Below are 13,133 nucleotides of genomic sequence, written 5' to 3' on the forward strand. Positions count from 1 at the left end.
GCATTTTGGTGATAGTTTCCTTTGCTGTGCAATAGCTTTTTAGATTGATTAGGTCCCATTGGTTTATTTTTGCTTTGCTTCCCTTGCCTGAGGAGACATATGCAAAAAAAAAATATTAAGACCAGTGTCAAAGAATGTACTGCCTGGGCTTCCCTGGTGGCGCAGTGGTTGAGAGTCCGCCTGCTGATGCAGGGGACACAGGTTTGTGCCCCGGTCCGGGAGGATCCCACATGCCGCGGAGCGGCTGGGCCCGTGAGCCATGGCCACTGAGCCTGCGTGTCCAGAGGCTGTGCTCCACAGCGGGAGAGGCCCCAACAGTGAGAGGCCCGCGTACTGCAAAAAAAAAAAAAAGAATGTACTGCCTATGTTTTCCTCTACAAGTTTTATTGTTTCAGGTCTTACATTTAAGTCTTTAATCCATTTTGAATTTCTTTTTTTTTTTAATTTTTTTTTTTTTTTTTTTGCGGTACGCGGGCCTCTCACTGTTGTGGCCTCTCCCGTTGCGGAGCACAGGCTCCGGACACGCAGGCTCAGCAGCCATGGCTCATGGGCCCAGCCACTCCGTGGCATGTGGGATCTTCCCGGACCGGGGCACGAACCCGCGTCCCCTGCATCTGCAGGCGGACCCTCAACCACTGCGCCACCAGGGAAGCCCTGAATTTCTTTTTTGTGCATGGTGTGAGAGAGTAGTCCATTTTGATTCTCTTGCATGTAAATGTCCAGTTTCCCAGCACCATTTATTGAAGAGGCTGTCTTTTCTTGATTGTATATTCTTCCTCCTTTGTTGTAGATGAGTTGCCCATATAAATGTTGGTTTATTTCTGGGCTCTCTATTCTGTTCCATTGATCTATATGTCTGTTTTTTTGTTTGTTTTTTATTTATTTATTTTTGGCTGTGTTGGGTCTTTGTTGCTGCGTGCAGGCTTTCTCTGGTTGCGGTGAGCGGGGGCTACTCTTCGTTGCGGTGCGAGGGCTTCTCATTGCGGTGGCTTCTCTTGTTGCGGAGCATGGGCTCTAGGCACATGGGCTTCAGTAGTTGTGGCTCGCGGGCTCTAGAGCACAGGCTCAGTAGTTGTGGTGCACGGGCTTAGTTGCTCTGCAGCATGTGGATCTTCCCGGACCAGGGCTTGAACCTGTATCCCCTGCATTGGCAGGCGGATTCTTCACTGCGCCACCAGGGGAGTCCCTATATGTCTGTTTTTGTGCCAGTACTATACTGTTTTGATTACTGTAGATTTGTAGCATAGTTTGAAATCAGGGAGTGTTATACTTCAGCTTGTTGTTCTTAAGATTATTTTGGCTATTCTGGGTCTTTTGTGTTTCCATACAAGTTTTGGAATTATTCTTTTTCTATGGAAAATGCCATTGATATTTTGATAAGGATTGCATTGAATCTGTAGATTGCCTTGGGTAGTATGGTCATTTTAACAATATTCTTCCATCCCATTAACATTTCTTTTAAAGCTGGTTTCATGGTGCTGAACTCTTAGCTTTTGCTTGTCTGTAAAACTTTTGATCTCTCCTTCAAATCTGAATGAAAGCCTTGTTAGATACAGTATTCTTGGTTGTAGGGTTTTTTTTTTCCCTTTTGTTGCTGTAAATATATCATCCACTCCCTTCTTTTCAGCCCACAGAGTAGTAATTTCCACTGCTCTTCCAATTCACTGATCCATCCTCTGTATCATCTAGTCTACTATTAATTTCTTGTAGTGTATTTTTATTTCAGTTGTTGTATGCTTTAGCTCTGTTTGATTCTACTTTATATCTTCTATTTGTTTAAAACTTCTCCCTCTGTTCATCCATTTTCCCAAGCATCTTTGTGATCATTACCTTAAACTCTTTATTGGGTAGATTGCTTATCTCCACTTCACCCAGTTCTTCTTCTGGGGTTTTATCTTGTTCCTTCATTTGGAATGTATTTCTCTGAGACCTCATTTTGTCTAATTCTGGTTTTATTTCTATGTATTTGGTAGGTTGGTTACATTTCCTATTCTAGACAAGTGATCCTATGTAGAAAACTTCATATGGGTCCTAGCAGCACGCTCCCCTCTGGTCACTAGAGTCATGCTTTAGAGGTGTCCCCTATGTGGGCTTTTTGGGTCTCTCTATTGTGGCAGGCTGACTACTGTGGGCATGCAAGTAGGCCTGGCTCTTTTGTGGGTAGGACAGTGGATTGCCAGGCCCTGCCTTGTGTGAAGGCTGCCAGTCACTGGTAGGTGGGGCCAGATCCTGGTGCAGTGGAGCTCATGGCCAGGCGAGTCCAGGTCCTGGTGCCAGCCAATAGATGGCTGGGGCCTGGTCACCAGGCAACTGGCTATAGAGCCCCAGTGGGTCCTAGGGCTAGTGCTGACCCATTGGTGGGCAGAGCCAGGTCCTGGCATCTGTAGCTGCAAGGCCCTAGTGGTCCCAGTGTTGGTGTCAGCCCACTAGGGCTGGGCCAAGGCCCAGTAGGTTCCAGGGCTAGTGCCTGCTCACTGGTAGGAGGGCCAAGTCCCAGGGCAGCTGGTGGGGCTGTGTCCCTGCCCAGCTGGCTGCTTGGCCTGATGCGTCCAATTATTGGTGCTGACAGGCTGGTCAGGAGGGCTGGATCCTGGTGTGGCTGGCTGTGTTGCCAGGGGAGTCCAGGGCCTGGTGCAGGCCAGCAGGTGGGGCAGGGCTGGGTCAGAAGGTGACTGGCTACAGAGCTGCAGGGGGTCCTGGGGCTAATGCTGGCCCTCTGGTGGGGAGCTAAGTCCTGGGGTGGCTGGCTGCAGGGGCTCAGAGTCCCAGAGCTAGTGTTAGCTTGCTGACGGATAGGGCCATTGGTGTTGGGTGGTCCCGGGGCTGGTGGTGGCCTCCTGGTGGGCAGGGTCGATTCTTGACAGGGCTGGTGATGGCCCACTGGTGAGTGTGGTCATATCCTGACATGGCTGGCTGAGGTGCCCAAGCTATCCTGGAGGTGATGTCAGCGTTCTGTTGGGTGGGGATGTGTCCCAGTGGGTCCACAGTCTAATGCTGGCCCACTAGTGGGCAAAGCTGTGTCTCTTGCTGCAGGGCCTAGGGAGTCGCAGGGCTGGTGTCCACCCCACTGGGTAAAGAGGGTCCTATGACCACCTCTGGCAGCTTGGGGGTCCTTGGGCTAGTGTCAGCCCACTGGTAGGTGGGACCAAGTCCCTGGCCTGGGGTATCCCAGAGGTGGTGAGGACTGGCTGGTGCATGAAGCTGGGTCCCAGCACTAATAAGCTAGAGGGAGGGTTTCAAAATGGCACGTACCAGCACCAGTGTCCTGACGGGGTGAGCTCCCTAAATTGGCTGCTGTCAGCATCTCTGTCCCCAGGGTGAGCTCCATTTGCCTCCTGCTCTTTGGGAGGCTCTCCAAGATCTGCAGGTGGGTCTGACGCATGCTCCTTTCGAGTTATGCTTTTGCCCTGGTCTTAGAGCTTGTGAAATTTTGTGTGCACCCTTTAAGAGTGGAGTTTATATTTCCCACAGTCCTCTGGCTCTCCTGAAAGTAAGCCCCACTGGCTTTCAAAACCAAAATGCTGCAGGCTCATCTTCCCAGTGTAGACCCCCAGGCTGGGGAGCCCAGTATGGGGCTTTGCTCCTTGGAGAAAACCTCTGTAATTGTAATTATCCTCCTATTTGTGGGTTTTGACTCTCCCACATCTCTGCCCCTTACTGTTTCATTGTGGTTCCTTCCTTAGTGGTAGGAGATAGTTTCTCCTAGTCTTCAGGTGGATTTCATGGATAGTTGCTCTGTAAATCGCTGCAATTTTGGTGTGCATGTGGAAGGAAGGAAGCTCGGGGTCTTCGATTCTGCCGCCCTGGTCACTTCTCAAGGCTCAGGAAAATTCTTAATGGTCATTATTGACTAGATTCTTTAATGTGATCAGAAGCCACACAGAATTTTTTAGTCATGTGCCTGAATTTCAAGAGTGGTAAGAAGGAAGTGATTTGTGCTCCTCTATTTTGCATTACAGATGGGCTAGCCAGATAATGGTTCAACCCACTTATCCTGCCCATAAAGTCTCATTCTCTAGTTCATTATTAAACATCAGAGGATGTTCAGTGTTGGTAATTATGTGGATGTTTGTATATTAATTAAAATTATTTTTACACCTAGAAGATTTCAAACTACAGAAAATTTATAGCGAACAATGTAATGAACACTCATGCTCACTTTCGAATATGTCAGGTCTTAATTTTTTTCCAAATTTTTGTTTTCAGAAATCAAACATTATAGATACCATTGAAGCCACCTGTATATACTTCTTTGATTCCACTCCCTACCATCCTTTCCTAGGGATAACTGCTCTTCTGAAGCAAACGATTGTTTTCACTAATTGGTTGCTTTGTGTTTCTTTCTTGGTTTCTTTGTTTTTGCATTGTTTCATCACCAGCCCAATGAAAAGAACAGCGCTGTCTGTCTCCTTAAGGAACTACTCAGTGTTAAGAAGAATATTCTTCCTCTCATGTTGAAACTCAGATTACAACATTTTTTAAAAATTGTGCTTTGGTCATTTGAAGGTCAGTGAAGGGACTTGAATGAAGGAAGCTTGTGGAATAGTGGAAGAAGATTTGTACTGATAGAAGCAGTCAAGAGACTTGAGCTTTTTACTGAGTCTGCTTATTAGTTGCAGGAGGATTTTTAGGGGAGACGTTGAACTTGCCGGACATAATTTTTCACATCTATCAAATAAGGTGGTTGCTCTCCCTCTCCCACAGAGATATCATAAAGCTACAACTAGGTAAGGGAAGCGGAAGAGTTTTGTAAGGTGATGCAAGATAAAGTTCTAAATCAATACAAGGTGATGATATTTCTGATTGTTTTATATTTTGAAAGTGTAATTCCTTCTGATAAAATTGTGTCAATGTAGAGAACACAGAGTAATTAGTCTTTTTCATTTGTTTGTTTGTTACACTAGTAATGTTTTTAAGGTAACAGCCTTCTCCTGTTTCAATGTCTGTCTTTAGAGAAGTAGCTGACTTTCAGCTTTCTGTGGATTCTCTATTGGAAAACAACAATGACCATTCAAGACCAGATATTCAACTTCAAACCGTGAGACTGGCAGAGAAGGTACTTTAGCACTATTATCTCTTTTTGACATTATAATAAATGTAGTATTTCAAAGAAAAAACTACTCTGCAAGCTATCTCTGCAGGCTATCTCAGCCATAATAATGAATTTAATAGCGTTTTTTTCCAAGGCACCTTGAAAAGTATAATTTAAATTTATTTTAGCTGCATACTATAAGGTTAGGATGGTTTTTGAAATCAGGTATAAAACATTCCTCTTGAGCTGACATTATTCAAGTTATTGATTAACTACTTACAGGAAGATTGAAGTGTTAATTAAATTTACAGATTGAAGCTGGATGGACTTCTGAATTTAGGAGAACAAGCTTGATAAATTAGAGCAGTGGGTTGCAGTTTTAAAAATAAGTTTCTGGGAAGATGAACGTTAAAATATGAGAAGAAATGATTAGATGTAAATAGAATCATGATTGCAGAGAAGAAGTGGTTAGATGATTTAACAAACCTCTTCCATTTCTAATTTCTCTGATGGGTTCCGTATCTAAAAGAGGAATTGAAAGGATTGTGGTGAATGACCACATCTAAATTGTTAGCGTAATACCTTCAGAAAAGCAGGTTTGGGGGAAGTTTTTTTTTTTAAATAAGGTTATTACATGTGACACAGAAGAGGGCATGGGCACACTGAAGAGTCCAAACAATGAAAGTCACTTTCATAGAAAAAAATGTTTAAAGAATGAATATGATAAAGGAGCTTTGGTAGCTAAGTAAATGTTTATTTGACCACAAAAATTACCCCAGATTTTTATCAGGAAGTATACCAGGAATAAAATTATCCTAATTACAAGATTTATTTCCTCCTTCTCCTGTGAGTTCTCAAAAATAAAGGCTAGTGGCTCCTCAGTGACAGCAGGAATTTCTTCATGCTTCATGGGTGTCTCGGGTGCTTTGAACATCTAGTTGGTTAAAAATGTAAAGCGTATCCATTGAAGACCGAGCATTTAAATTATTTACATTTTATGTGTGTGTGTGTGAGTTGTTCTAGCGGATGCCCTGACAGAATGTCATGTTCTGTCACTCTCATGCAAGGCGGATGAAATAAAAAGAATTCATTGCATGTCAAGGTACCTAGGGTGGGGGTAAAGTGATGCTCCCTTTTTTCCACGTTAGAAAGAGAATTTGAAGTGAGAGAATGGGAAGGTGGAAGAGAGAGACTTCGAATACAGAGTAGCATTCTAGCCCGGAAAAGAAGAAAACGTGTAAATGCAAATAGAATGACAGAACTGGGGAGATGGGCTAAAGCCGAGGTCCAGACACAATGACTGTGAGAGAGGACCCACCTGCTGCCCTTGGGAGTCAATCTGATAGGATCAGAGCTACAAAGCTCATTAAGCCTATTTCATAACATGTCTGTTTTACTTGATTTGTTATCTTTTCAGCTAAAATGTGACACAGTGGTGAGTGAAATCAGCACTGGTCCAGGGACTGTAAATTTCAAAATAAACAGAGAACTATTAACAAAGGTAAGAATGGGTTATGTTGCAGCTGTTGCACCTTCACTCATTCCCTCTACTTCAGCTACAGTGGTTTACCTCCAGTTCTTAAAACTTACCGTACCTCCTCTTGCCTTAGAATCTTTGCACATTCTGATCCCTCTGCCTGGAGTGCCACCCCAAGTTAAATCTGCTTATCCTACAGATCTTGAGGTTCCCTAGCAGTGCCTTTCTGACCCCTTCATTCATATACGCTCATAACACTGTATATGTCTCCTTTGCAAAACTTATTGTAGTTGCTATCTTACATCTTTTTTCTATAACTTTATTTTTTAATTAATTTTTTCTTTCTTTCTTTTTTTTTTTTCCTGGCTGTGCCGCACAGCAAGCAGGATCTTAATTCCCTGACCAAGGATCAAACCTGTGCCCCCTGCAGTGAAGTGCAGAACTCTAACCACTAGACCGCCAGGGAATTCCCAATTTGATTAATGCCTATTGCTCTTTAAACTCTAATTTCCATTAGGACTTATAGCATCTGTTTTTCTCACATCCCCGTTTCCTAGCACAGTGCCAGGCATGCAGTAGGTGCGAGGTAACTATTGTTAAATGAATTAATGGACTCCATATTGAATACAAGAAAAGTACTGCTGGTTTCACTCTCTGGTAGCCTGTAATCTGTTGGAAGCATAAGATTTATATAAGAGAAACCATAAGACAGTTCTTTTAATAAAACAATAAACTTTTTTTAAAAAAGTGGTATAATAAGCATAAGAAACATCAGATATGGTAAAATCTGGATGACTGAAGGAGTTGGGGAAACCTCATAGAGGAATTGGGTCTCCCTTGAGTGAGCCCATGGAGGACAAGTAATCCTGGATATGAGACCATTTGTTCAGTTTTATCTCAGTTGAACTTTAAAATTTATCATAATGCATGGTTTGGTCTATTAATTTAAAAAAAGAAATACACACCAGTGTTGGATTGGTCAGACTTAGTATATGCTATGGTCTTGAATTGAAAATAACTGTAAAACCAAAATTTCTAATAATATAGTTTCTTCCCAAGGTTACATAGTTTACAGACATTTACCCATCAGCCTTATAATTCTTCTGAAGGAGAGTTAGTGTTTCATGCTTGTCTCTAGATCTTTGAACTCTTTTATCTTTTTTTCACTGTTAGTTCAAGACAAACTTGTTAAACCAAAATCCGTCACAAGGACAAGAAAAATTTGTTATGAGCTTTTTAAAAAGCGTCTACAACTTGTTGGGCTCTTGATAGCATTTCGTGTCAACTTAGCAAACCAGTGAATCTAATGTACCATTTTTAAATAAGTGACTCTTTCCTCCTCCAGTTGCTGTCTCAGTGTTTATGGAAGGAGAAATGGAACTTGCCAACATGCCTTCCAAACTTTAGGCCATTTGATAGGCAATTTTACTATGGGAAAATGTGCTACGGTAGATGAAGTTTGCCTTTATAGCCAGCTTAGCTGAAAGAAATATAGTTTATATTTCGAGGCAAGGCATAGTTAATAATTTAAAATTTCAATGGCCATGAATTTTCATGCTTTATTACAATTAATTAACTAGGAGATTTTATCTGTTTAAGGATGCCCACTAGCTCACTTATTAAATATATTCCCAAATCCTTCTCAATTGACAACGGAGGGAAAGAGTTAGGGCTTTGAGGTCCAGCTACTGTTTCTCACATGGAAACCCTCCCTTCCTTGTAGCTTTGAGGATCTGGATATTAGTGTGACTTTCTTTAAAGGAACAAGCAGAATGCTTACAGTAGCCTGCTCAGTGTCACAGTAAAGATACATCCTAGAGCAGTGAACACCCATAGTCTGAAAAAGGGAGTATTGAATGTACCTGTGTTACAATTTTTTAATAATAATTCTTATCTGCTCAAAGCCTAATTTCTTCTACACGTGGCTCCATTATTTTCAGGCCTTAAACAATGTTCATTTGCATGTCTGAAGTTTTCAGATCATATCAAGAAAATTCAGTCCTTCTTAGGACCTTTATAAAACTTTTTTTTCCATGTTAAAGTTATTGAGATTCACATGTAGCCAATGATCTATGTCCAAAACTTACTCCTCAAGCAGAGAATTATGAATTTGTATCATTGTTTCCACATGTACAAACTTAGCCTTGCATAAAATGTGTCTGTTCTTGCATTGCAATTGAATTACTAGCACTGGCAGCACCAGAGATGATTAAATGTTAGCTTAGGTTTGGATCACTAATAATGGCTTATAATGTCTTCATATAAATCATCATCAAAGGTAGGAGGCTAAAATGTAAAATTAAATGTAGTAGGAACTGCCAAATCTCTGAGACTAGATAATACATTTTTCAAAGCTAGAAGAACTTATCATTGTGAAGAACTATCACTTTGGTACCAGACTTCTACCTGGCAGTAGTCTATAGATGACTTTCAGAAGAAACTAACTTTGAATAATAGTTAATTCAGTTTATGGGGAGAAAAAAGAGAAAATATGAGTTTAACCAAATAGGAAAAAGGCAAACAAAATCCTGTTTTTTAGGTGTGCCTTAGAAATATACCGTGGATAATACAATTTCTTATTTCGCATGCACACATGCATTTTTATTTGCTGAATTCAACTGTGCATGCTCTAACAAAACTTAAGGGGAAAAAAAGAGATACTGATTTAAGTGGCTCTAACTCTGCTCATTATTTCACTAATTGAGTTTATGTCAATAGGCAGTGGATGCATTCAAGTCATGGGTAGTGTCAATTAGCTGAACACATGGAAAGGATTAATGATTAAGCACTTTTCAGCTATTGACTAAGGAACTGACCAGTCAAGTAGTGGTAACTTCCTTAGAAGTTCTTTTGAGAGCTGTCAAATGCTGACCAGGGACTTCCCTGGTGGCGCAGTGGTTAAGAATCCGCCTGCCAATGCAGGGGACACGGGTTCAAGCCCTGGTCCTGGAAGATCCCACATGCCACGGAGCAGCTAAGCCCATGCACCACAACTACTGAGCCTGTGCTCTAGAGCCTGTGAGCCACAACTACTGAAGCCCACATGGCCTAGAGCTTGTGCTCCGCAACAAGAGAAGCTACCGCAATGAGAAGCCCGTGCACTGCAACAAAGAGTAGCCCCCACTCCCCACAACTAGAGAAAGCCTGTGCACAGCACTGAAGACCCAATGCAGCCAAAGATAAATATATAAAATAAATTAAAAATATATATTGACCAATAAAGAATTAGATAAAATGACAGAATCATCCACAGAAAATATAATGGTGGTGGATAAACAGAAAGCACCCGCCTATTGGAATATTTGTTAATTTGCTAAAGCATTCCAAAAAGTTAAACCTTTGAAAGATTTAATTTCTGGTTATAGATTCTTTTTGAACCTACATTTACATTACTGAGTACCTCTTACCTTTAAACATACATATTGGTGAATAGATGGGCCTCTAACTTACTCTATTAAAATATCAGAGAACTTTCCTAGCTCACTGACATTCTTCTTTGTGCCTACTAATTCAATAAACTTCCTGCTTATTATTTGCCAGGGACTGCATTACTGAAATCTGAAGACAAAGTGGCATGTATCTTGCCCTCAAGGAGCTTATGATCTAAAAAAGCAAAGCATAAAAAATATTACAGTGTAATGTGTGATGGCTAGACAGTGGGATGAATCATATAATGAGGGCATGTATAAGATGCAGTCCTGGTGTAAAGAAAGGTACATGTAAATTTTTTTTTTCCCTACTCCCTCAAAGTAAATCTGTCTCAAGGAGACGGGAGATAACCTTGAATTGGGGTGAAGATAAAGAATATACTTGGGAGATACAAGGGCAGACATTCCAGGCAGAGGGGACAGTTTGGGACAGTACAGTCAAAAACATGGCATTGTCTGGAAATCAGGTGACTGAGTATGATTTGCACATAGGATGGCATGGGGGAGGATATGAAATTACACAGTATGAAAGACCTTACATGCTCTGCATAAGAGTTTCAGCTTTTTCTTCTGTCATTATTTTCCATGGTGTGTTATGTGTACCACAGGTGGCACACATGATTTTTTGGTATTTCTTACACTTATGAAATTTATTTCATTTTAATAGTTATATGTCATCAAAAAAACTAACACTTATAGCTTGTGATTTTTATGGATATTACAATGTGCCTTTCAACAAATCAATTTCCTCAAAATTAAAAGTAAAAATGATATGCATGTAAAGTAAAAACCCAGAAACTGGGAAAATCTCAAGTGGTAGGGAATCATTGAAGGCTTTAAACAGAACATAGACCTGATTAAATATGTATATTATATAAGAAGATAGTTAGGTGCTATTGTTTTGTTGTAGTTGTTTTTGTAGCGGTGTAGCTGACAGATGATGACAGTCTAAACCAGGGCAGAGGGGAAGATTATAATATTTGGGAGACAGCACTCACAGGGTTTGGTGATTAACAGGTGGTTAGTTCTGGAGGTTGAGGGAAAAGGGTAGATCTTAGGAACTCCTCCTAGGTTTCTGACTTGGTTAGCTGGGGGGTTCAGAGTGAAATTCGTGGAAATGAAGAACGTTGAAGGAAGAGGAGTATATTCTGTTTGAAGTGCCTGAGAGAGATGTTTAATCCTGAGTTGACTGTATCAATCTGTAGCACAAGATTCTGGTAGGTAAGTAGTAAAGTCTTAGGACTTTACACCTAGGAGAAGTGTAAAGTAAGGAGCTAGAAGCAAGAAAGGAGCACAGGGTAGGGAGTGGGGGCAGGCAGTGGAAGAGGGGTCTTCAAAGGAAATAAAGGAAGGCAAAATTCAGTAGAATGATGTCACTACAATCAAGGAAGCTGGGTAGTTGCAAGGAGAAGGGAATAGTAATCAGCTAAAATGATGCTTGAAAGGTAGTTACCCTGGGGGAAAGCAGGAAGGGACCAGGATTAGGGCAGATGAACAAAAGGGACTCTAGACTTCAGCCTTATCTTAATTTGTTTAATTTTACGAAAAGAATGTATTCATAAAAGTAATGTATTAAACATGATTTAAGTGTTCAATTGGGTTTGGCATTTAGAATACTGATTTTGAGAGCACTTTCAGTGAAATGGTAGAGAAAAAAGCTAGCTAGTTAGCAGGTAGGTCGAATTGTCAGTGAATGGTTTGGAAGTGGAGCATGTAAGATCGTCTTTTATTAAAGTTGCTTTTTTTTTGTTTATGCCGGCGAAATCAATGAACCAAGGGTCATTTGTTAAAGAGAATTCTAACTTTCCGCTGTTAACCTTTTGTGGAGTCTACCATCTGTTACATAAAAAGGGATAGAAAGTCAAAAGGATGGGTACGCCTTAACCTTTGAATAATCTGAGTATGAATTACCTCTCATTTACATTTACCTTCACCTTCCCACTTGCAATCTTCTTGTGACCCATGTTCTTGGAGTAACAAACATTTAATGGGTCCCTCATGTAGGACAGGCACGATTGTACTTGATGTCTGTATATTAGTCCTTTCTCTGTATGTCCTAATTGCACAGTGTCAGTGAAGAGAATATTTTCTTTGTCCTTGGGCAAATACACACTTAGTTCTTTCATCTATTAAATGGAAAGTGTTGCCCATTTTAAGATTGTGAGGCTTAAAAGATAACAAAGAAGCATCTAGACTTGAGCCTGGCACTCTACAGATGCTTCTTAAAAGTGTTGCTTTGTTGCCTCCTACTACCTTCTCTGCCTTTTCCATTAAGTGACTGTCTTTTTTTTTTAAAATTATTTATTTATGTCTTTGGTTGTGTTGGGTCTTCGTTGCTGTATGCAGGCTTTCTCTAGTTGCGTTGTTGCAGTGCGTGAGCTTCTCATTGTAGTGGCTTCTCTTGTTGCGGAGCACGGGCTCCACACGCACGGGCTCAGTAGTTGTGGCGCACGAGCTTAGTTGCTCCGCAGTATGTGGGATCTTCCTGGACCAGGGATCAAACCCATGTCCCCTGAACTGGCACAGGGATTCTTAACCACTGTGCCACCAGGGAAGTCCCAAAGTGACTGTCTTAACCAGCTCTTATGATAGTAGAATCCTTCATGTCATAAACTACATTTTTAGGACTTCACATACTGTGTGTGAAGCAAATATCAGTATGAGTAAATCAAAACCTATCAGTAATTTCAAAATCCTACAGTAAAAAGTAAATACATAAATAAGTGCATCATCATTGTTAGCAAAAAATAAAATATGAATTTTGTGAACCATACAGTAATTCTATGTTATTTAACCTGGAATATATTTTGGCAGTTTCTGTGATATCTCCTTGCTTTTTACTTATGTAGCCAAGAGGAACTTAAATTATAAATTTTTATTTATTTTCTACCATTACTGTGATCATTAGTATCACAAAAGTAGCAGCACCATGCAGAGTTAACACATAAGCTGTGGAGTGAACAAAGTTTTTTGCAGTATGACCTTGGGAAAGTTACTTAACCAGTCTGAGCTTCTGTTTCCTCATTTGTAAAAATATACTCATCTCTTACGGTTGTTGTGAGAATTAATACATATAATACATATAAAATGTTTAGTACAGTGCCTGGCACATAATATGCATTTGATAAATATTAGATGCTGGGCCTTCCCTGGTGGCGCAGTGGTTGAGAATCTGCCTGCCAATGCAGGGGACACG

At 40.9% G+C, this 13,133-nt stretch overlaps 1 protein-coding gene across 1 annotated transcript in view; it reads left to right on the top strand.

Annotated features, from left to right (window-relative positions):
• The window catches only part of RARS2 (arginyl-tRNA synthetase 2, mitochondrial), an 81,346-nt gene that overhangs the window by 30,149 nt on the left and 38,064 nt on the right, over positions 1-13,133 (top strand). The window contains exons 3-4 of the mRNA XM_082855532.1: positions 4,954-5,056; positions 6,450-6,533. Coding sequence (XP_082711658.1) covers positions 4,954-5,056; positions 6,450-6,533 — 187 coding nt within the window. The remainder of the gene's footprint in view (positions 1-4,953; positions 5,057-6,449; positions 6,534-13,133) is intronic.

This window comes from Leucopleurus acutus, assembly GCF_964270905.1.
Source record: "Leucopleurus acutus genome assembly, chromosome: 15".
In the NCBI taxonomy this organism is placed as follows: domain Eukaryota; kingdom Metazoa; phylum Chordata; class Mammalia; order Artiodactyla; family Delphinidae; genus Leucopleurus; species Leucopleurus acutus.